Raw genomic sequence first — 23,838 nt, 5'->3', positions numbered from 1 at the left:
CAGGTTTTGCTTTTGATATACCTCTTAAAGAAACAGAGATATTGGCTTTAAAATAAAATGTTGACTTTTCTCCAAATAAGTGTTTGCCCAGTCCGACCCCTAATTATTATCCGACCATCACCAAAATCAATAGCCTTCTTCATCTATGAGACCCCCATTAACCCTCAAATCTTCGTGACGATCCGATCAAAATTGCGACCTGTAGCGTGATTTCGAAAAAAATAGAAAAATGGGATGTATTACCGACTATTGCGATATCTCCGTTATTTGGATACCAACACCGACCTAGTTTGCATCATTGTAAAGAGGGGATCTTCTACTTTCAGAGTCAGACTTTGCTTTTGGAAAGTTTTCAACCAAAGCTGTGATATTCGTCAATATAATTAAAATCGCAAAAATGAAAATTGGGGTTTTATTTTCTTCTATTGTGATATCTTCGTTGTTTGATCACCTACGAGCACCTGCTTAACATCATTAGAAAGGTGATATTTTCTACTTTCATTGCCAGGTTTTGCTTTTGGTATACCCCATATAGAAGCTGAGATATTCACTTTGGAAAAAAACGTTGTCATTTTATCCGCCTAAGTTTTTTGCCCTTTCCGACCCCTAAATATTATCCGACCATCACCAAAATCAATAGGCTTCTTCCCCTCCATGACCCCTATCAACGTGCAAAATTTCGTGACGATCCGATCAAAATTGCGACCTGTAGCGTGATTACAAGGTTTAGATGGACAGACGGACGGACGGACGGACTGACGGACGGACACACATAGCCAGATCGACTCAGCTCGTCGAGACATTCATTTCGGTATATATAAGTATGGGTCTGCGACCATTATTTCGATGCGTTACAAACTTTTTGGCCAAAACCAACTTATAATACCCTCCCCACATAGTGGTGTAGGGTATAACAAGTGAGCAAAGGCCATAGTCGGGACGGGGCCGACCATGTGATACCCTACACCACTACCCCTGTGCATAAGCTTTTCACTGGTAAACATTTCTTTAAGGGAATATAAACCGACTACCACCAACAATAATATGCCTCTTTGTCTCTAGGACCCCATAAGCAACCAAAATTTCGTGACCATCCGATCAGAATTACGACCTGTAGCTTGATTGCAAAAAAATGGAAGAATTGGATGCATTACCGACTATTGTGGTATCTCCCTTGTTTGACCACCTTCGCCAACCTGGTTTACACCAATGTTAAGGTAATATTTTCTTCTTCCATTGACAGGCTTTGTCGTTGGAATACCCCTACTAGAAGCCAATATATTCACAAAGAATAAAACTTTAAATTTGTCTCCAAATGAGTTTTTGCCCATTCCGACACTTGAATATTATCCGACCATCATCAAAATCAGTAGGCTTCTTCCTCTGTGGGACCCCCATTAACCCCTAAACTTTCGTGACGATCCGATCAAAATTGCGACCTGTGGCGTGATTACAAAAAAATCGGAAATGAGATGCATTATCGACTATTGCCATATCTCTGCTATTTGACCACCTATGACAACCTAATTTACATCGTTGTAAAGGTGATATTTTCTACTTTCCTTGCCAGATTTTGCTTTTGATATACCTCTTAAAGAAACAGAGATATTGGCTTTGAAATAAAACGTTGAGCTTTCTCCAAATAAGTGTTTGCCCATTCCGACCCCTGAATATTATCCGACCATCATCAAAATCAATAGGCTTCTTTCTTTTTGGGACCCCCAATTAACCCCCAAAATTTCGTGACCATCCGATCAAAATTGCGACCTGTAGGGTGATTACAAAAAAATCGGAAAATGGGATGCATTATCGGCTATTGCCATATCTTTGCTATTTGACCACCTACGACAACCTGCTTTACACCGTTGTAAAGCTGATATTTTCTACTTTCCTTTCCAGGTTTTGCTTTTGATATACCTCTTAAAGAAACAGAGATATTGGCTTTGAAATAAAATGTTGACTTTTCTCCAAATAAGTGTTTGCCCATTCCGACCCCTAAATATTATCTGACCATCACCAAAATCAATATGCTTCTTCATCTGTGAGACCCTCATTAACCCTGAAATTTTCGTGACGATTCGATCAAAATTGCGACCTGTAGCGTGATTTACCGACTATTGCGATATCTCCGTTATTTGGTTACCTACGCCGACCTAGTATGCATCATTGTAAAGACGGGATCTTCTACTTTCATAGTCGGGCTTTGCTTTTTGAAATTTTTCAACCAAAGCTGTGATATTTGTTAATATAATTAAAATCGCAAAAATGAAAATTGGGGTTTTATTTGCTACTATTGCGATATCTTCGTTGTTTGATCACCTACGAGCACCTACTTTACATCATTAGAAAGGTGATATTTTCTGCTTTCATTGTCAGGTTTTGCTTTTGGTATACCCCATATAGAAGCTGAGATATTGGTTTTGGAAAAAAACTTTGTCTTTTTATCCACCTAAGTTTTTTGCACTTTCCGACCACTAAATACTATCCGACCATCACCAAAATCAATAGGCTTCTTCCCCTCCGGGACCCCCATGAACATACAAAATTTCGTGACGATCCGATCAAAATTGCGGCCTGTAGCGTGATTACAAGGTTTAGATGGACAGACGGACAGACGGACAGACGGACGGACGGACGGACGGACTGACGGACGGACACACATAGCCAGATCGACTCAGCTCGTCGAGACATTCATTTTGATATATATATATGTATGGGTCTAAGACCATTATTTCGATGCGTTACAAACTTTTTGGCCAAAACCAACTTATAATACCCTCCCCACATAGTGGTGTAGGGTATAATTATCTTTAAAACTAATGGGAATTGTCGTTACATTGACATATTGCATATAAACAAAAAACCGGTTTAAAGCATTTTTTCTTAATAAATAAAACATTGGCCCACGGGAATGACAAAAATAGGGACACGACTAAAATGCTCCAATCTCATAATTTAAATAAAAAAAAAAATAAAATTCTATTTATAAAATTAAAGTAGACCTTGTTCACTCTTCTAGAATAACTCGGCTCAATTCATTTATATATGTATAGTCCAAAAACACACATTTGCAGATTATAACTTGCGCTAGTGTGAGTGGAAACGTAAACAATGCGTTAACCGAACGAATGTGTTTACAGTGTACGTGCGTGTCGTATGCCCGCGGGCATAGGAAAGTTGTTGTTGGTGGCCATCACTGATATAGACTACATATATGGTGTTTGATGCTATTTGTGCAGACGGGTTCTTTTGCTCTCGATTCTTAGGAAGCGTCACTAGGTTTATTCTAAAGTTTCTCAGCACACTTTCGTATATAATATTGTCTTTAAATCCTCTTCTTGAAAACGTGGAGTTAGACATTCGTACGCAGAGTTCCATTCATAGCTAGGATGGTTGTAGAGATAATCTGATTAGACAGAAACTCGTTTTATAACAAAATAAAACGAATTAGGCCCAGACATTTTTGCATATCGTGCATATTTCGACATATTTGCATAAAATGAGCACATGCAAGTATTTGTGGCCTGAATATCCCTCCAAATGGCTGTAATTTGGTATCAAGTCTTCCTTAGGGGAAAAACCTTTCCACCTGAAATTTGTTGGTATAGGCTCACATCTTTAAATAGCCCCATAGAACGGTACCTCCCGATTTGCGGTATTTTGAATGTTGTGGCCTCAATATCCCTCCGAAATGGCTGAAATTTGGTATTAAGTCTTCCTTGGGGGGTACAAAACTTTCCACCTAAAGTTTGTTTGATTTGGTTTGAGACCTTCATATAGCCCCCATAGAACGATACCTCCAGATTTTCGGTATATGGAAGGTTGTGGCTGTGGTTATACATTTTTCTATTGTATATCAGAATTATGGGCAATTTTTTTAAGTCACTGTAAGCAGTTATATCATTGAAAATAAACTTTAGAATCACATGAGATATCCAAACTGACGTAACATTTAATTCTTTAATGCTGAGCAAGGCACATTTATATGAGGTAGAAGTGACAATCAGCGGCCCGATTATTCAATATTTTCTTTGACATTAAATTTTCAATAACAACAATGTTGTTTTTGTAAATTTGTTAGTTGTTGTAATTCATGCATATACCTTATATAAATATGCCTTGATTCTGAGAATCATAAAAATGTCGTAAATGCTTTTCTCAATGATATAATTTTTTAACAAAAAAATAAAAAATGTTCAAAGTGATTTTTACATATTTGAATCGAATAAACGTTATTTGGGTAACGTAGGGGGTGGAAGATACCAAGGAACGGTCCTGACCGGTTTTAACATGGCAAAGCCCAGGATTTATCTTGGTCCCTCTTTCATCTCAAGTGGACACTGACCTCCCCGTGGTGTCACCTGGGGAACTGTCTTTAACACCCGTTAAAGGCAGTGAGCTAACATGTGCCGTGCGTTCACCCATAAGAACGTTTAAAACTTGGGTTTGGGCGTCGGGCTAGTAACCCTCCCCTAGAAAAAACAGCCTACTATGAAAAAACGAAAGAAAAGAAAAACAAACCCCTCTAAAGTTGACGAACCCCGCAAACGTTTTAAGGACCATGATATGCGAATCTGCACCTGGAATGTTCGCACTCTTTATAGAGAAGGTGCAGTCTTCGCATTGGCAGACGTACTTAAAAAGTACAAGGCCGATATTACTGCCATACAGGAAATACGATGGATTGGGAAAGGCGTCACAACAACACCTAAAGGTGACGCACTGTATTATAGCTGCCATGACGTAAAGCATGAGTTTGGTTGCGGATTCGTAGTTAGTCGGAGACTAAAACATCTGGTATCCAGCTTCACTTGCTGCAATTCGAATAAAAGCTAAATTCTTCAACATCAGCTTTATTTGCGCTCATGATCCCACTGAATAAAAGGACGAACAGACCAAAGATATATTTTACGAGCGCTTAGAAGAAACATATGACCGTTGCCCTGCCCATGACATTAAAATCATTCTAGGCGATTTTAATGCCAAAATTGGAAAGGAGAATATCTTTGGCCCAACAGTCGGGAAATTCAGTCTCCACAATGAAACATCTGACAATGGTATGAGGCTGATAGACTTTGCAGCTGCAAAAAACATGGTAGTTAGCAGTACCAGATTTAATCATCTCGATATTCATAAGGGAACATGGCTGTCTCCAGATCAAAGAACAAGTAATCAAATTGATCATGTTGTGATAGATGGAAGACATTCATCCAGCGTGTTGGATGTACGATCGTTCCGAGGCGCAAACATTGATTCGGACCACTACCTTGTTGCAGCAAAGGTACGTACCTGTCTAAACGTTGCAAATAAATCACGTACAGACACAACGCGGAAGTTGGACATCGATAGGCTGCAAACACAACAGATAGCCACAGCATATTCCACTCAACTAGCCCAGTTGCTTAACGGGAGCACTCCTTGTCCCGATAACATAACAACACAATGGCAACATATTGCCCACTCCATGCAAACAGCCGCAAAATCAGTACTTGGATTCCAGAGACCTCCACAAAGGAATTCATGGTATGACCAGGAATGTCGTGCTGCTACCGAAGAGAAAAATGCGGCATATAGAGCTACTTTACAATCAGTAGCAACGCGTAGCGCACGAGAGAGATACCGGGAGAAGAGGAGAGAAGAGAAACGTCTTTTCCGCAAGAAAAAGAGAGGAATGGAAAAGCGGGAGTGTGAAAAAATCGAGATGTACAGGAGCCAGAATGAAGTCCGAAAATTTTACCACAAACAGATGGCTTTACCATCAAACAGATGGCTTTGGTACAGGCAAATCCTCCTGTAGTAATCTAGTAACAGATACAGATAGCGTGCTCAGGATATGGAAGGAACATTTCTCCAATCTGCTGGTATCCAATAGTAGCGAAGACGATGATGCCACAGATCCAATCCCAGAAGATGGTATAGAATGTATACCGCCCGGCCAAGATGAGGTAAAAACAGCAATCAACCGGCTGAAGAATGATAAAGCAGCAGGAGCCGATGGCTTATCAGCCGAGCTGTTTAAAACCGCAGGCGTTGCGCTGATAAGGTGTATGCATCAGCTAGTTAGCACCATCTGGCAGGAAGAACGCGTACCCGACGATTGGAATCTGAGCATCCTATGTCCCGTCCACAAGAAAGGAGATAAGACTCCAACTATAGGGGCAGTCAGGGATATTGTGCGAACGACTAAAGCCAATGGTCAACGAAATAATTGGACCATACCAATGTGGCTTTAGACCTGGCAAGTCCACCATTGACCAGATATTTACCCTGCGGCAAATCCTAGAGAAGACCCAAGAGATGCAGATCGACACATATCACCTTTTTGTCGATTATAAAGTAGCATTCGACAGTCCACTCCGATCAAAGGTATTCCATGCAATGTCTGAATTTGGTATCCCCGCAAAGCTCATTCGGCTTTGTAAGATGCCTTTAACTGATACTAGGTCCTCAGTTAAAATTGGAAGGAACCTCTCCGAAGAATTTTGTACCAAAAGAGGTTTCAGACAAGGAGACAGCCTTTCGTGAGTCCTATTCAACATTTTGCTGGAAAAGGTAATACGAGATGCAAATGTCAAAAGAAATGACACAATTTACACCAATAGCCACATGTTACTTGCTTATGCTGATGACATAGACATTATGGGACGATCAGTAACTAAAGTAACTGATACCTTTAGGAAGGTCGAAGCAGAATCTGCGAAAGTGGGTCTGGCGGTAAACGGCGAAAAGACCAAATTGATGGTGTCGACGCGCAAAGCGTCCATAGAGCTCGGACCAACTGTGGAAGTTGGTACCTACAATTTTGAGGTAGTTAAAGGCCTCGTCTACCTCGGCACTGCCATAAACACAACAAACAACATCAGTTGTGAAATAAGAAGAATTGTATTGGCCAACAGATGCTATACAAAGACATGAATATAGTTAAACGTATCGAGATGCAACGATTGCGTTGGCTAGGCCATATCATGAGAATGAGCGATGATGAACCCGCTAAAAAGGCGTATGAATACATGCCACATGGCGGTTCACGCAGAATCGGCAGGCCTAAGCTTCGATGGAGCATACAAGTGGATGAAGAAATGAAAAGGCGCGGTATTCTAAAAAGTCAAGCGAAAAACAGAGAGGAATGGAGATCTTTTCTTAGTTCGGTCTATGGAACAAATGTTCTGTAATGGCCAACTAAGTAAGTAAGTAAACGTTATTTTAGTTACTAGTACGCTTGAGTATATTCATTTGTGCAACAGAAAATAGTATCTGAAAAAAAATTTCATTTTTTCAAGAAACTATTGCTCTGTTCCAGAACCTGCAAGAAGCTACTATTTTTTACTACGATAACATTTTTTCCTTTATGTTATCGAAAAAATAGTAACAATTAGTAGATTCTTGCAGTACTGGAACAGACCATATTTTTGAGAAAAATATCGAAAATTCATAACCCTAGTATTCACCTTGCTGTAAAATCACTTATTTTTTTTTAAATCTACTATTTCGTAAATATTTATTTCATGTTGTTAAGGTAGGCCATATTAATGTCTGCTCATACCGATGTTATTGCTTAAATATTTTCTCATTCTGGCATTGACCTTTATACAAAATAAAATTCAAATAATTTTAAATACTTCACTATTTCTATTGAACTTGTATGCTTCTTACTACGAGTTTAGTTTATTAGAAACCTCGAAACTGTGTACAATACTTTTTTTCGGTGATAATTGGAATGACAACATTTAGTAAATTTTTTAGTGAACATGTTGAACAACAGACCTGTCAAAGTCTACTTTTACACACTGGAAGTTGTTCTGAATATTTCCTCAAAAATTTGCCTTTTTATGTTGCATCGACAATGAAATATTTTTTCCCTATATGTTTTGTAAGTGTGAAGATAAAAAATATTGGCCGATTATATCCAAATAATTTTTTTCGTTTTGCCTTATTAAGGCGAAGACAATTTTTAGAGTGATATTTGAATTATTTTTCTATTTTTATTTATGTAAATAGATTATGTTTTATGTAGACTTATTTTCCTTATAGGCATCACTCCTCATCAACATACGGAAATTGGATAAGAAGAAATTTCGCAATTGTCTAAAATATTATTTATATTGTTGTTTAACCGGCGGATCCATTGGTATGGTTACAATTATCTTAGTTTGTTTAATGCGGTACGTATTACAAGATTTCACACATTGCAATGCAGATTATTATGAAAAAATATTAATTTAAATTTCAGAAATATCCGTGGACGCTTTGGTTTGTATAGTTTAGTTTATCTGCCTTCATTGTTGGCTGGCTTTATAATTAATTTTGCCTCAGGACGGACTCAAAATCTATGTACAACAGCTTTGATACAGAGTGTAAGTATGGCTTAATATACATATTACTTAATGAAATGTATTCTTTTGACTGCGTTAATTAGAATTCCAAAAGTGTGCACTACTATGGCTTGTGTCTCTACAAAGTATGATAAGATATGTAAATAATTGTTTCACAAACAGTCGGGTGAACAATTTTTTGAAGTTGTTGTAAAAATAAGTGAGATAATAATTGAAATGGGTGCCACCGTGGTGCAATGGTATGCACACCCGCCTTGCACGCTGAAGGTCGTGGGATTGATTCCCCGGCCAGTCAACATCAAAATTGTCAGTGGTGGCAAAATACCCCTCAGTAATGTTGGCGACATTTCCTGAGTATTTCAGCCATGTAAAACTTCTCTACAAAGTGGTGTCATAAGACACGCCGTTCGGACTCGGAAACGGAAAACAAAAAGAAATTGACGATGTTCATTCATAATTTTACAACTGTTTTTGCAGTTATCTGGACGCCTACGTCACACAGTCAAGTTTTGGTTTTTTGCCAATCAATACATGTCATGTGTAAACGCAGGGCTATTTTCATTTCATACAATTGGTCTGTTCCAGAACTGCAAGAAAATTTGAATGAAAAGTATCAATAAAAGTTGACAATACTGTTGCTATCGGTAGGACTTAGCGACGACTTTAGTTTGGTAGTTAATTTGGTAGTTAATTACCAAAATTTTAAGGATTTTAATTTTACCGATTTTTGTAGGTAACATCAAAAATGAGTGTTAGAATTCCACTACAGGTTGTAGCACGGGACCTAAGAGTAATTTCACTGAAATTTTAATATGAGGGCCAAAGCTATAGCTATAGGTTTGGCCATGAAAGTAAAATAAAACGGTCTGCTTGTTTCATACGAATATTGCAACAAAGCAAAATTGCAGAAACATGAAAGCGTGTACACTAGTTTCTTGAAATTATGTGTTTTTCCCAAAAAAATGCAAAATTGCATGTCAAAATTTCATTGAAATTACTCTAGGGTGGACCGGGACCAGCTATACGGCAATAGTTTCATGAAATTTGGCGTTCATAGATCGAGTTCTTCTCTACAGCAATTTCAATGATACAATCAAGGCCTATAGAAGGTCGGCCATTCAGAGTTCTGTTAACAACATTGAACAACAAACATAATAGAGTTTACATTATTGTTATTTTAGTTTCTTTGTATTTTAAATCACAATAATGTTTTTGACATCAAACATAATAATCAGCTGGGCTTTTGGCCGACCTTATGTAGGCCTTGGGTACAAAAATACAGGTACTACACCAACAGTTGATTACCATCCTAGTTGTCAAAATGCATTATTGTGAATCAAATCACATACAAAACGTAAACAAACAATTGACCGTATAATATGTTTACATTTACGAATTCGAGTGGATTTCAACTGTCAATTCCTTTGCGTACGTCAAATTAAAACTCATGTGAAATCCATTGGATTTCATTTGACAGTTTAAATCGAGTGGATTTCGTAAATGTAAACCCAGCATTAAGCCCATGGTAGAACAAGAAAAGATAACAGCAATACCCAGCTGACTGAACTGGGCTGTAATGTTAGTGTCAAATTCCATACGACATTTTATATATTTTGCTCTGTTCCAGAACCTGCAAGAATCTACTAATTTTTAATACGATAGCAATTTTCACTTTATGTTATCGAAGAAAATAGTACAAATTAGTAGATTCTTGCAGTTCTGGAACAGACCATTTATTTCTATGTTCGATGTATATTATGTGCCGTTTCCACGGTACGTCGTTCGTTCTCTATTCGTTGTTCGACCCTCAAATACGAATAAATTATTTGATTCCCCATACAAAATTCTGAGAACGAACGACGATTTTTCTACGTTGTTCAAGTAGAAATACTCTCCGAATAACGTTAAAATATGTCCCATCTCTAACAAATGAGAGCATTTATCGAATATTTGCATATTTTTTATTAATAAAGATACGAAAATTCTGATTGGACCAAAATTAGTTTTGAAGAAAACTGAATGAAATGACAGGCTCATATTTTTTTCTTTTTTGCATATTTTGCATATGCACAAAATATGCAAAAAATATGCATTTATTTTTTTTTTTTTGGACAAAGATCATGAAATTAAATTTGGAAAGTCATCAAAAAGTGTTCTAAATTAATGCTTGGTTTACATTTACGAAATCCACTCGATTTCAACTGTCAATTCTATAGCTCAAACGTCAAATGAAATCTCATCTGGATTTCATTTGACGTTTAACCTATGGATTTGACAGTTGAAATCGAGTGGATTTCGTAAATGTAAACTTAGCATAAGTTTATTGCCGTTAAATGTCGATTTCTTAGCAGATTATCATGTTATTAATTATTATTTCGCCACAGCAATAAATCTGGACTAAAGGACTTAGAAAATTTCCTATAACCCAGCCTTCTTATTACAACATAAGTTGCTTTCTAATACAAATTTGTTCAAAAACTCAATCAGAAAAGTCAAAATGTACATATCCAAATATGTTGATAGTTTCTGCTCGGCCAAGATTGTCTGACAGAATAACAAATGAGCTAGAAATAAAGACTAAGAAAATATTGAATATTACATTAAATCTTTCATATTTTACTAAAAACATATAACATACAAAAAACATATACAGGGCCATCATGAATATTTCCCTCTGAATTTTCAACACGGAAAATAATTTAAAAAAATGAAATTCTTTTAAAATCAATATTTGTGAAAAGTTGAAAACTACTAGATTATGGCGTATTCTAGTCAAATCGATAAATAATTGTTGAAATTGGGGAAAGGAAACAAATTCTGAACGGAATTTTTATTCATGATTGCACTGATAACTATATTTTAATACCCTAAGGGTATTATGTCTTAGTGAATGAGTTTGCAACATGAAAAATGAAACGAAATAGACCCACAGTTCCTTATGATGATCTGCATAGATTCGCACTTATCCATCTGGCCATGTCTTTTGAAAACAAAGCACAGGTCACATTTATAGACCAATTCGCATATCGCGATCCCTATTTTGGTAAGAATCGATTCAGATTTGGATATTGCTCCCATATATACAGTACATTCGCAATAATCCCTACACCACAGGTTTCGGCGGTGTCCGAATTATCAAATTGTTCGGATTAACGAATTGTAAGGAAAATAAATTATTTTATATGATTAAATCACTCGTGGAAGTTATATAATAATACTTTTTTAAATTGTAATTGCTAATACCGAACACTTAAATGAAAGTGCTCTACGTGTAAAAAATAGTGAGATTTACTCGACAATCCGGACATTTTTATTGGTATTGCCCGTATTTGTTCCAGAAAAAGCCAATCAGATTGTGAAAGTAGTGCTAGAAATATGACGTTTTTAAAGTTTACATCAGGATGTAAGCAAAGCAAAAGACAGATTTGGATTTTCATCGTTTTGTAAATTAATATTCCTTGAAATCTTTGCCTTTTAGGTGTATAGTGCATTTGGCAACATTAATGACAATATTGCGGCGAATATTTGTATACCCTCCACCATAGTATGGAGGGTATATTAAGTTTGTCATTCCGTTTGTAACACATCGAACTAATCATTTGCGACCCTATAAAGTATATATATTCTTGATCAGGATAAAATTCTAAGACGATCTAGCCATGTCCGTCTGTCCGTCTGTCCGTCTGTTGTAATCACTCTAGCGTCCGCAATAATTGAGATAGAGTGCTGAAATTTTGCACTCGAGGGTCTTTTTTCCATAGGCAGGTCAAGTTCGAAGATGGGCTATATCGGTCCACTCTTTGGTATAGCCCCCATATAACGGTACCTCCGGATTTGAGGTATTTTGACGTTCTTCGCCACATTTGCAAACCGAATTAGCTATAATTTGGCACTTAGGGTTCCTAGTGATCAACAAACTTATATCCCAAACGATATGGACATAGGTCCATGTTTTGGTATAGTCCCCATATAACGGCGCCTCCCGATTTTCGGTATTTTGAGGTTTTTAGCCACAATTTTTAACCGAACTATCTGCAATTTGACATTTGAGGTTCTCAGTAGTCATGAAACATCTCCACGAAACATCGTCAACATAGGTCCATGTTTTGGTATAGCCCCCATATATCGGTACCTCCCGATTTTCGGTATTTTGAGAATTTTAGCTACAATTTTTAACCGAACTACCTGTAATTTGCCATTTGAGGTTCTCAGTGGTCATGAAATATCTCCGCCAAACATCGTCAACATAGGTCCATGTTTTGGTATAGCCCCCATATAGCGGTACCTCCCGATTTTCGGTATTTTGAGAATTTTAGCTACAATTTGTAATCGAACTATCTGCAATTTGTCATTTGAGGTTCTCAGTGGTCAAGAAACATCTCCACCAAACATTGCCAATATAGGTCCATGTTTTGGTATGGCCCCCTTATAACCGTACCTCTCGATTTTCGGTATTTTGAGCATTTTAGTTACAATTTTTACCCGACTAGCTGTAATTTGACATTTGAGGTTCCCAGTGGTCATGAAACATCTCCACTAAACATCGTCAACATAGGTCAATGTTTTGGTATAGCCCCCATATATCGGTACCTCCCGATTTTCGGTATTTTGAGAATTTTAGCTACAATTTTTAACCGAACTAGCTGTAATTTGCCATTTGAGGTTCTCAGCGGTCATGAAACATCTCCACCAAACATCGTCAACATAGGTCCATGTCTTGGTATAGTCCCCATATAACGGTACCTCCCGATTTTCGGTATTTTGAGAACTTTAGCTGAAATTTTAAAGCGAACTAGCTGTAATGATCGGTATTTTGAGAATTTTAGCTACAATTTTGTTTATTCAAAAATAATAGTCAATATAGGTCCATGTTTTGGTATATCCCCCCATATAACTGTACCTTCCGATGTTCGGGAATTTTCAGTGGTCACGAAATTTCTTCACTAAATTCGTCAACATGGGTCCATTTTTGAGGGTATACATTGTTTTGATGAAACTACCCTCAATTTGACTCTTGTAGTTCCCTGCAGCTATAAAACTTTTCCGCCAAAAAATTTAAAGATAGGTTGACACTTTATAGCCCCGTACGTGGTACCTTTCACCTAGCTGAACACATTTTTTTAGATTAGATAACACTGCGCAACAAAATTGAGGTGAAAGTCTGGGGCACGGAAAATTCCTTTTGGGGAAGAAAGGCCTTGGTGAGTATATTTTGAACCCCGGAGGACAGATCGCCGTGAGTCGAACTTCCGCGTTATGGCGTGATGAAATTTTTGTTAGAGATCCTGTGGGCCATCAGGAATTAGCGTTATATCTCTGTTCACTGTTGCTTAAGTGCTCTACAAAAACAACAAACAAAGATATAATGCTTATTCATGATGGCTTACAGTGTCTCTTGCAACAACTTCATCACGATATAACGCGGAAGTTCGACTCACGGCGCATCTGTCCTTCGGGGTTTTTAATATACACACACCAAGGGCTTTCATCTCCAAAAGGAATTATCTCTGCCTCAACATTTGTGTTCACAGTGTTATTTAAGCAATAGTGGGAGGCAGTAGGATTCTATCCATTGTCGAAAAGTTGTTCCACCTAAAATTGTATAAGGACCCTAATTATTCCATTTTAATTAAGGCTATTTTATGGTGGAGGGTATAAAAAGTTCGGCCCGGCCGAACTTAACGACTTTTTACTTGTTTTTAATATATTTATTTATATCCTATACAACAAGACTAATGTGTCATGAAAGGTTTGTCCTTGTACTCGATAATTATTACTAAATGTTGCTGAAACAATTTTTTATCAACTTCTCCATTAAACAACTGTCAAAATTCGAAGCATTGGTAATAATTAGTGCAAGTACAATCGAGTACACGGACAGGTATAACACTTCCGTTACACATGCCAGTGAATTGCTGCCAATTGAGTACATGTATTATACTCGAAAATGCCGAAAAAGTGTTCGACTGGCATGCAGTTTTCTTGTGTGTTTACACATGCCAGTGCAAGACTATGTTTACATTTACGAAATCCACTCGATTTCATCTGTCAATTCCTTTGTGTATACGTCAAATGAAAACTCATCTGAAATCGATTGGATTTCATTTGACGTTTGAGCAATGGAACTGACATTTGAAATCGAGTGGATTTCGTAAATGTAAACATAGTGCAAGTTCAATTTCAAAATTATTTTAAGCCGCATTAATACACAAAAGTGCATTGTATTTCAGATTTAAAACACAATTCACAACATATTTTATTACTTTTTATTTTATTTCGTTTTAAAAAGATTGTTTTCAATCATAAACATAATGAATCTGGTATTGCCGCCGTTTCAATATTGTATAATCCCAGAGGAGAAATTATTTATCAACCTATTGGCCTGTTCCCGTACTTTATAAAGTTGTAAAAGTCGTAAAAGTTGTAAAAGTCGTAAACGATTTTCATATAAATTTTGTGTACGGGAACGCAAAATGTGTAAAAGTGGTAAAAATTGTAAAAAGTTTTTAGTTCTGGAACAGAGCTTATATATGCATGAAAAACATCAAAATTATGTCTTTACTAACCACTAATATATTGCAGCTACCAAGACGTATTATTTGTGTTTGCTAATCTTTTTGAAAATATGCATTAAATCTTTGCATTTTTAAAAGAAACAAAAATGTACATGGATTAAAAAATAGTCTCGGCAACCCTTTTTTTATTTTCTACATATCATTGGCAGCCAGCTCAAAATTTTGCTGACATGAAAAATCTAGTGCCAGTGGAGTCGACAATTCAAAAAATGTGTAAAATATTGTGTATGTATTGAATTTTTCGAACTGTCACTGGCATGTGTAAAGGTTGGGTAAATTAAACAATTGTGTATACAAAAGGGTTATGACTTTTCGACTGTGTTATCAAAATTGTTTTCCTGTAGCAGGAATGAATGAACTATATTTTTTAAGCATTCCAAATGCTTTTCTAGCAGAAACATGTGAGTGGTTTTGCATTTTAAAGACAATTCCACGGTTTTTGACTTATTTTACCACTACCACGCTATTGTGTGGTTTTTCTAAGTGATGTCATTGTGGACTAGTCATTGGGAATTCTTCATTTTGCTTATTATTCATCGTGGATGGGTATAACAATAATGCATTACTTTTCGCCGAGGAGTGAACATTTCCCAATTCTGCATTAGGCGGTTGTATGCTTACAATATAGATCGATATTATTAAATTATGTATTTTTAGTGCATTCAACTAAAACCACGTCATCAATATTAAAGCGGCAGTTAGAGCATTTTTCCAAAGAAGCTTTTTACCACAAAGAACAAAAATTACCAATTTATGCCTGTATATACTGAATAAAGGATTAAACACTATAAAATATATTCAAATCTAATATGTGGATATTCAAAACGTATACTTCTAATTATAGTTATATTCCAGAATAGTCTCAATAACATAGTAATCTGCAAAAAACTATGTTAAACGGCAAAAAACTTAATGTAGAACGCTTTTTTGATGATTTTCCAAATTTAATTGACGATTTTCATCAAAAAAACACTTGCATATTAATATATTTTTTGCATATTTTCCATATGTTTTGCATATATTTTGCATATTTTTTGCATATTTTTTGCATGTTTTTGATATGACCCCAAATATCGAACAATTGAACCTCAAAACGCCTAGATCCAAAATTTGAGTCCAATCGGATAAGAAATAAAAAACATGCTAAAATCCGATGTCTAATTATGACAGACGAAATACAAAATTTAAAATGTAGGGCTTTTTTAGAAAAAATTCAAAACATAAATGAAATGTAAACGGTTCAACGATTAGTATACATTCAAAGCATAGCAAATTTTCTAGTCTCTTTCATTGCAGTTACATTTTTTGCCCATTGTTTCAAATTCGCGTACAAATCTAGAAAAAAAAGTCAAATACCTGCCTGAAAGTATAGCTGTGTTCCAGAACTAAAAAGTTTTTACAATTTTTACGACTTTTACACATTTTACTCGAAAAAGCGTTCCCGTACACAAAAAAGTTGTAAAATGTTCACTTCTCTTTAAACAAAAATGGCGCTGAATGACGCTCTCTTTAAAGCGCCCCATACACTATCAAATTTTGATGTCAACATTTGTAGTAGTATGTGTACATTTTTCAAAATATGAGAATGTATGTGTGTATTTTATGGATTGAGGAAAATCAAAATAGTTTTGATTTTCAAAATGAAACCCAATCAATCCGATGAATAGGGTTTATTTTCAAAATTGTCAGAAAGAAATTTTGAAAAAAGAAAACATTGTGTTTGGAAAGAAATAAAAAAAATTTAAGTTCATTCGTTTTTTAGAGGACAATTTGAAGATTTCGGTTGCAGATTGAAGGCTGATTGAATGCTTTGCTACACACTTATCAAGCACACACGTACAGAAGGAGTTCATCGGATGGACAAGCCAATTTGATAGTCTATGACCCGCTTAAAAACTTTTTACACGACAAATTTGGGCGAGTAAAAAAATAGTAATATGGTTGCCGGCGTCTGATTGGCTGATACGCCGACTTTGACATTTGTTCCAGTTTTTTTGACGTATTTTCCATTTTTTCCGTTCCCGAACTATTTCAAAAAACTTGTGTGTAAGAACAAATGTTTTGCAGTTCTCTCTTTTACGAGTTTTACCATTAAAAAGTACGGGAACGAAGCTTATGTATACACAAATGTTGTTTTGACATGTCTCTCTCTCTCATTAATTTTGAAAATAGAAAAATATAAAAATGTACAGAAAATACTAAAATTTTCAGAATTAATGGAAAATATGAATGAAAAGTGTGCAATTAAATGTAAAATATACATTCGCAGGAAAGGTTAGTGTTTTACTGTTGATTTAACATATGTTACACGTGTTATGTGTTCAAATTCTTTTGAAATCGAGGAAGCAAAAAGTAAGGAGAAATAAATTATGTTTCTCTGAATTACGAATGGTGTCGTGGAAACGGGTTAATTCGTGTACGTATTTCGAGAGGCGAACAACGTACTTCAAACGCTCGTGTGAACATGACATTAGGATTATATTTTCTGAATGGCCGACCTTCTATAGGCCTTGTGTTTAGGGCTTTATCATGGCACAATAATACAGGTACAACGCCAAAAACAGCTGATCTTCATACCAGTTGTCAAAATGCGTTATTGTGAATAAAATCACATACAAAATGTTAACAAGCAATTAACAGTAATGCATTATTAGCTCCGTTCCTTTACGTGCAAGAATCTTCAAGTATTACCACTTTTTACTCGAAAAGAGTTCCTTTACTTCAGACACCATACAATTAATATGGAAGCAGTTTACAACTTTTACTACTTTTGCCGGTTTTACCATTTTCAAAAGTAAAGGAACAGACCAATTGTGAGCAAACTTGACGTTTGACATGATTTGATGTAACACCTTCTAATTCCACCATGATCAAATCATACCAAACGTCAAAATTGTTCACAATAACGCACTGCTGTGAATTGCTAGTTTACCTTTTGTATGTGATTTTATTCACAATAATGCATTTTAACAACTAGTGTCATAATCAGCTGTTTTTCCCGTTGTACCCATGGTATAAGTAAATAGGTAGATTTAAATGAAAAAAATCTATAGAAACCTTGTTTTCCTTGAATTCCTAACACTTCAAAATAAAAGCAACAAGTGGGTTTGTTTACAATGCATTTTTTGAACATTTTATAAAAACTCCAAAAAATAAATGAAGAGTTAAGTTTTCTCCACATAATCGAGTTGTGAATATGATAAACTGATTGTTTCAATGCAAATCTCACCAATTTCTTCCATACAAATGGTCTAAAAACAATTTTAAAAATCATTGAATTCGATTGTTTTTAAAATTGTTTTGCATATTATTCAAACACCACACACACATACACAGTTTGTTTATATTGTTTTGAAGTTTTAGGCATACTCGAATGAAAAAATTTAAATTGACATACAGCTTTGGCTAACATTTCCTGTATTATAGCTCATTTAGACTAGCCATAAATCTTCGACTGGTTTTAATAAATCCAGTACAAATCTCATTGCATTTAGATATACATTTTGGAGGATTTAAATGGCAGTCAGCTGATTTTTGTTCATAGCACAATTACCAAGGTAGATGCATCAGCCCATCTGAACTAATGTGAAACATCAAAAGACGACATAAAAACACCTGAAGGCGGAGAGGTTTCTTATGTATCGAGGACTTTACATCCATATCTTCAACAATCGTACTTCACAACGTCCTTATAACCGGATTTTTTTTTAAATAAACTTATCTTCTTTAAAAAAGAAGACTTGAATTGATATTTTAGCCCTAAAAACACGCACTTCATAATTTTTATTATGTTGTTTATGAAATTAGCACTTCTTCACAGCATTGCACCTGAAGGCGGCGAGGTTTCTTATGTATCGAGGACTTTACATCCATATCTTCAACAATCGTACTTCACAACGTCCTTATAACCGGATTTTTTTTTTAATAATCTTATCTTCCTTAAAAAAGAAGATTTGAATTGATATTTTAGCCCCAAAAACACGCACTTCATACTTTTTATTATTTTGTTTATGAAATTGACACTTCTACACAGCATTGCAGAAATTTTAAGAATAATGAGTTTACAACTTCTTACAATAAACCATTCATAATTTTTTATAAAATTCTCTCGTTATTTTAGGTGGAAAATAACCTGAATTAAAAATTTTAATAAAGTGCAAAACGATCCAAAAATATTCAAAGGAATTTTGAGGCAATTTAGCGTTTTCATGAAAATTAAAATTTAGATAATGTGAAACGCAAATGGCCTCAGACAATAAGCGACGTGTAATTTATTTCGCATTTATTCTTGCATTTTTACATATGTTTTGAGGCAGTTTTTTTCAAATGCAATTTTTCCCCACAAAAATATGCAACAATACCCCATATATTTTTTTGGGTCATTTTGCACTTTGAATTTGGTTGATTTTTTTAGGGCCCACTATTCGCAGAGCCCTTCACCTTTTAATTTCATTTTTCTCTTTCAGAATGTGGAAAGTTTCTTTCGAATGCGTAACAATTTTCTCAATCGTGCCATTCATGACTCGAAAATGCTACAAACTAGCATTTTTATGATTTGCAGTGCCATTATAATGCAGGGCAAACATTTATACCAAACAAAAGGTTTTTGGCTTTTGCAACCAAATCCCAAAGTAAAGGAATTAGAAAATAATGAAACTGGCAGATGTCAATTTCATTCCAAGATATGTTGCCGACAACATTTAATCGAAGGTTTGCGTAAATATTTCGCCATGGGGTTGGCCTTAGATCTAATCGGCACACTGGTTCGAAAAGTTGAGCCCAGCAAGAGAGGACATTCGGTTGTTTTAGCTAAATTAAAACATTTTCGAATAGGAACAGTGTTGCTATTTCCAGCCTATGTGGGTATTTATAGGGTAAGTTAAATCATCTAAATATATGTATACCGCCATAGTAACATTTTTATAAATTTGATATTTGTTTATATCTTAAACAGCTCACCCATTGTCTACTGAATCGTTGTGTTGTATACAATGAAGACCATCTCCATTGTTTCGCAGCTTTCGTAGCGGGCATCTGTTATCCGCTCTACCCTCAACCGAGTCTATTCAGCTATGCTTTGCTCCACTCTACACGTACCCTCTGGAGTATTTTGGAAATTAAAAACTTAAAAACGCAAAATGAATTTTTGAAATACTTACTTAAGTTGCCATTTGCATGTATATTTTTCCCCTTTGCCTTGGCAAATACTGCCCATTGGGTATGTTTAAATCCGAAGTATGCTAGTGGGTTGGGATCCACCATTTTAAATGGTATAACCAATAAGTAGTAAGTAGTACATATTTTAATTGTGTTTTTTTAATTACAATTTGTAATCAATTTGTTTTTTGTTTTAATTCCAGTGCTAATCACCTTCAAACTGTTATTAAAAATTTGCAATAAAACACAATTTAAAGCTCTGTTCCAGAACTAAAAAGTTTTTACAATTTTTACCACTTTTACCCATTTTGCGTTCCCGTACACAAAATTTATATGAAAATCTTTTACGACTTTTACCACTTTAAAAAGTACCGAAACAGGCCATAAATTGTATCTGAAATATATTTATACTAAGCTAACACAAAGTTTACATTGGAACTTTGTGCATGGTTATACGCAATGGAATTGACATTTAAAAACCAGTGGATTTATTAAATCCGGTTATATGTAAACGTACTATAAGACATAATTCATACAAGCTGTGTTCCTTTACTTACCTGAGGTTACCATTTTTACCATTTGTTACCATTCTTAACCTGCAAAGCGTTCTTTAACCCCAAATAGTGGTAAAACTGGCAGCAATTTTTAAGAGAGTGGGAGAGGAGAGAGATCTCATATGCCTTTCTCTTCTAGCACAGGGTACCAGACAAATTTCTGCAGGTAAAAAATGGCAGAACTGATTTTTCGACTTTTGTTTGACGATTATTTCACAATGAAGAAGAAAATGGACGAAAAACAGAAGAAAAAGTCGAACACTGACAAAACTAAATTAAAAACTGTGAAATAAAAGACGAAAATTGATTTTTTATGTTTCTTTTTGACATTGCAGCCAGATCTACCATTTTTCCGTTCCTTTACTTTTCTGGTAAAAATGTTCATGAGAGAGCAATTTTGTGAAATTTTGACACTTTTCTCTTTTACCACTATTACCATTAAAAAAGTACAGGAACAAAGCTTATATACATGCGCCAGAAAATGTGTACCTTAAAGCTGGGTACACATTGTCAGTTTTGAATGACAGCTTTGTTGTTGATCGCTAGCCGTTCATTTTTGTCATTCATCATGCAACCACAAAATATTTTGTGGTTGCTGGACGGTTGGACAGTTATCGATAATTGCAAATAATCTTCATTCAAAACTGACAATGTGTACTGTATTTAAAGATCCAAACCCAGTCACAAATTGATTGCCTTGAATAACAATGCATAAATATTGGGGTTATTCTGAACGAAAATTCCCCGCGAGTTTTGTCTTTCCACTGTTTCTACTTAAAGAAGAAAGCAAGAAAACCCACGGGGAATGTAGGTTAAGAATAACCTCCATTAAAAAATGCATTGCTATACTGCATTTAAGTCGGTGGAGCTCAAAATATTTTGTACATTAGTCTCTCTGAGCGAGTCTTTCCTTTGCTAAACCACGACAGATGAGAATAAGGAGAAAATATATCACGTTAACGTATATGGATGATCTTGGCTGATTTAAGTGTATTTATAAAAATCCTAGAGAATAGAAATTGTCTTTAATTCTCCTCTCTTGGTTCACGTGGTGGCTATACTTTATAGCAACCCAGCAAACCAAAATCGGAAAAAACATCAGAGTTCGGACCGAATTCGGTCCGAAAGTCGGATGAAACGTCCGAGTTCGGATCCGAATTCGGTCCGAACTCTGACCGAAAGTCATATGGCGTGGTTGACGTGTTCTCTGACCGAAATTCGCATGAAAATCGGATGTTTTAGCCGACTTTCGGACCGAATTCGGTCCGAACTCTGATGAACTATCGTATAAATTTCTGATTTATTTACCGACTTTCGGACAGCTATCGGTCCGAATTCGTAGGTAAAATCTTATGAAATTCGAAAGTGTTTTAGTTAAGAAATATCCAAATCCTATAAAAGTTTATCTACTATAAACATATTAAAGGTTTTAATATCATCTTATGCTGTGTTAAATGCGGAAAACAAACTGTGGAGAACAACAAATTCGTCAACACGATCTGTGGAAATACATGTCTTCACATGCAAAAAATGTTCATACACATAAAAGTGTTAAGAAACTTAACTTTGGCCATATACAAATATAAAACATAGTGTTGAAGTTTGACGAAGAAAATCTTTACTTTCATTAACTTCACAAAAATAAAGAAATATGTATGCAACCGATCACTATGAATAACATTTAAACACTATCATGCATCAACACGCATAACAAAAATAAACCAAATTTGTTCTCCGATACAGAAATTAAAACCCGTGCACTCAATTTTTCTTCGTACTGCATCAATGTCGGCACATCAACAATTACACATTTACAATGTGCGAGCGAAACATGTACAATTCTTTTCTCTCTGCTTATTTACACTTAATTTTGCCAAAGCAGCACAAGAGAAAATAGAAAAATTTCCTTCAGAGAGGGAGAGAGAGGACAGAAAAAGTTCGTCAGACTAGTCGGACAGAGTTCGGACCGAAGTCGGTCAGACGCCTCGGAAAAACCTTCCGACTTTGAGCAGACGCGTCGGACGTCCGACATTGTGTTTGCTGGGAAGGCTGTTCAAAGTGCGCACTTAGCCTGTCGGTGTATGTCAATTTGCTCACACACACAATTTAAAAAGGAGCTTTTGTTATTGTTTTGAATATTTTCAAAATTACCAATCAGTCTCTATTGAACATTGAATGAGGAAGGTTATGTTTTCGATTTTGTCTATGAATTTATCATGGTACAATAATACAGGTAGCATTATCATGCCAGCTGATGGTAACATAATGTGTCAACTGCATTGAATTGATGTCAAATTTTGACATCTTATGTTGCCAACAATTGCCGATGCGGCTACCTGTGTATTTGTACCATGGAATTTATATGCGTACACTGAAAAAATGAATGAAGATACTGAATACGAATTTTTATTTGCGAAAATTATTACGGCAAATTAGAGTGTTTGGTTTGTCTGCGCACTTTGGCGCAACAAATTCTTCTACTTTAAATTTTAAAACATAAAATAAAAAAAACTTTTTTTTTTTAAACCAAGACAATAACAAAATGTATTTATATGTGTGTGAGCAGGCCTAGTCTAAAACCATTATTCCCATGCGGCACATTTAGCCTGTATGAAAGTGTATATACCCTCGTTAGCATAAATGCTGAGGGTATAAAAATTGATATTTTTCAATTCTTGAACAACAACAACATGCGTTCTAGCAATATATGTACCCTAATAACTCGATTTATAGAAATTCTAAATATATTCAGATTATTATACCCTCAGCATTTATGCTAACGAGGATATACACACTTTCATACGGGCAAAATGTGCCACATGGAAATAATGGTTTTAGACCCCAAGTATGTTTGGACGAAATGTGTTTCAGACAATTTGGAGTCGATTGAGCAATGTCCGTCCGTCTGTCTGGCTGGCTGGAGCGCACGATAACTCTCGAAGGGATAAACCGATTCGGTTCAAATGTTGGTTTTCGTAATATTTTACCCAAACTTACTTTAAGTTCGAAGATGGGCTATATCGGTCCACTCCAAGGAAGTAACCGATTTGATCCATACTTTGCCCATCGTGATATAGATCAGATTCAAATATGGACTATATTTGTCGACTCCTTCCGGTACCTCCCACACAAAATTTCGAATAAGTTCACTTTAAGACCTGATATCGAATCACTTAGATTTTTGTTGAAGCAACTTGCATTCGCAGCCTCAATTACGAT

The 23,838-nt window shown here is 35.6% G+C and overlaps 1 protein-coding gene across 1 annotated transcript; it reads left to right on the top strand.

Moving 5' to 3' along the window:
* Positions 1 to 7,683: 7,683 nt before the first annotated feature.
* Positions 7,684 to 20,333, top strand: LOC141389945 (uncharacterized). Its single transcript, XM_073962226.1, has 6 exons — positions 7,684 to 7,870; positions 8,032 to 8,162; positions 8,231 to 8,354; positions 19,375 to 19,782; positions 19,863 to 20,194; positions 20,269 to 20,333. The coding sequence occupies exons 1-6, from the start codon at positions 7,718 to 7,720 to the stop codon at positions 20,306 to 20,308; spliced, it is 1,188 nt and encodes a 395-aa protein (XP_073818327.1). The 5' UTR covers positions 7,684 to 7,717; the 3' UTR covers positions 20,309 to 20,333.
* Positions 20,334 to 23,838: the final 3,505 nt, after the last annotated feature.

The sequence above is a fragment of the Musca autumnalis genome, unplaced genomic scaffold (genome assembly GCF_047663935.1).
Source record: "Musca autumnalis isolate F117 unplaced genomic scaffold, ASM4766393v1 scaffold_1, whole genome shotgun sequence".
Taxonomy (NCBI): domain Eukaryota; kingdom Metazoa; phylum Arthropoda; class Insecta; order Diptera; family Muscidae; genus Musca; species Musca autumnalis.
This window is presented reverse-complemented; position numbering and strand designations above follow the sequence as displayed.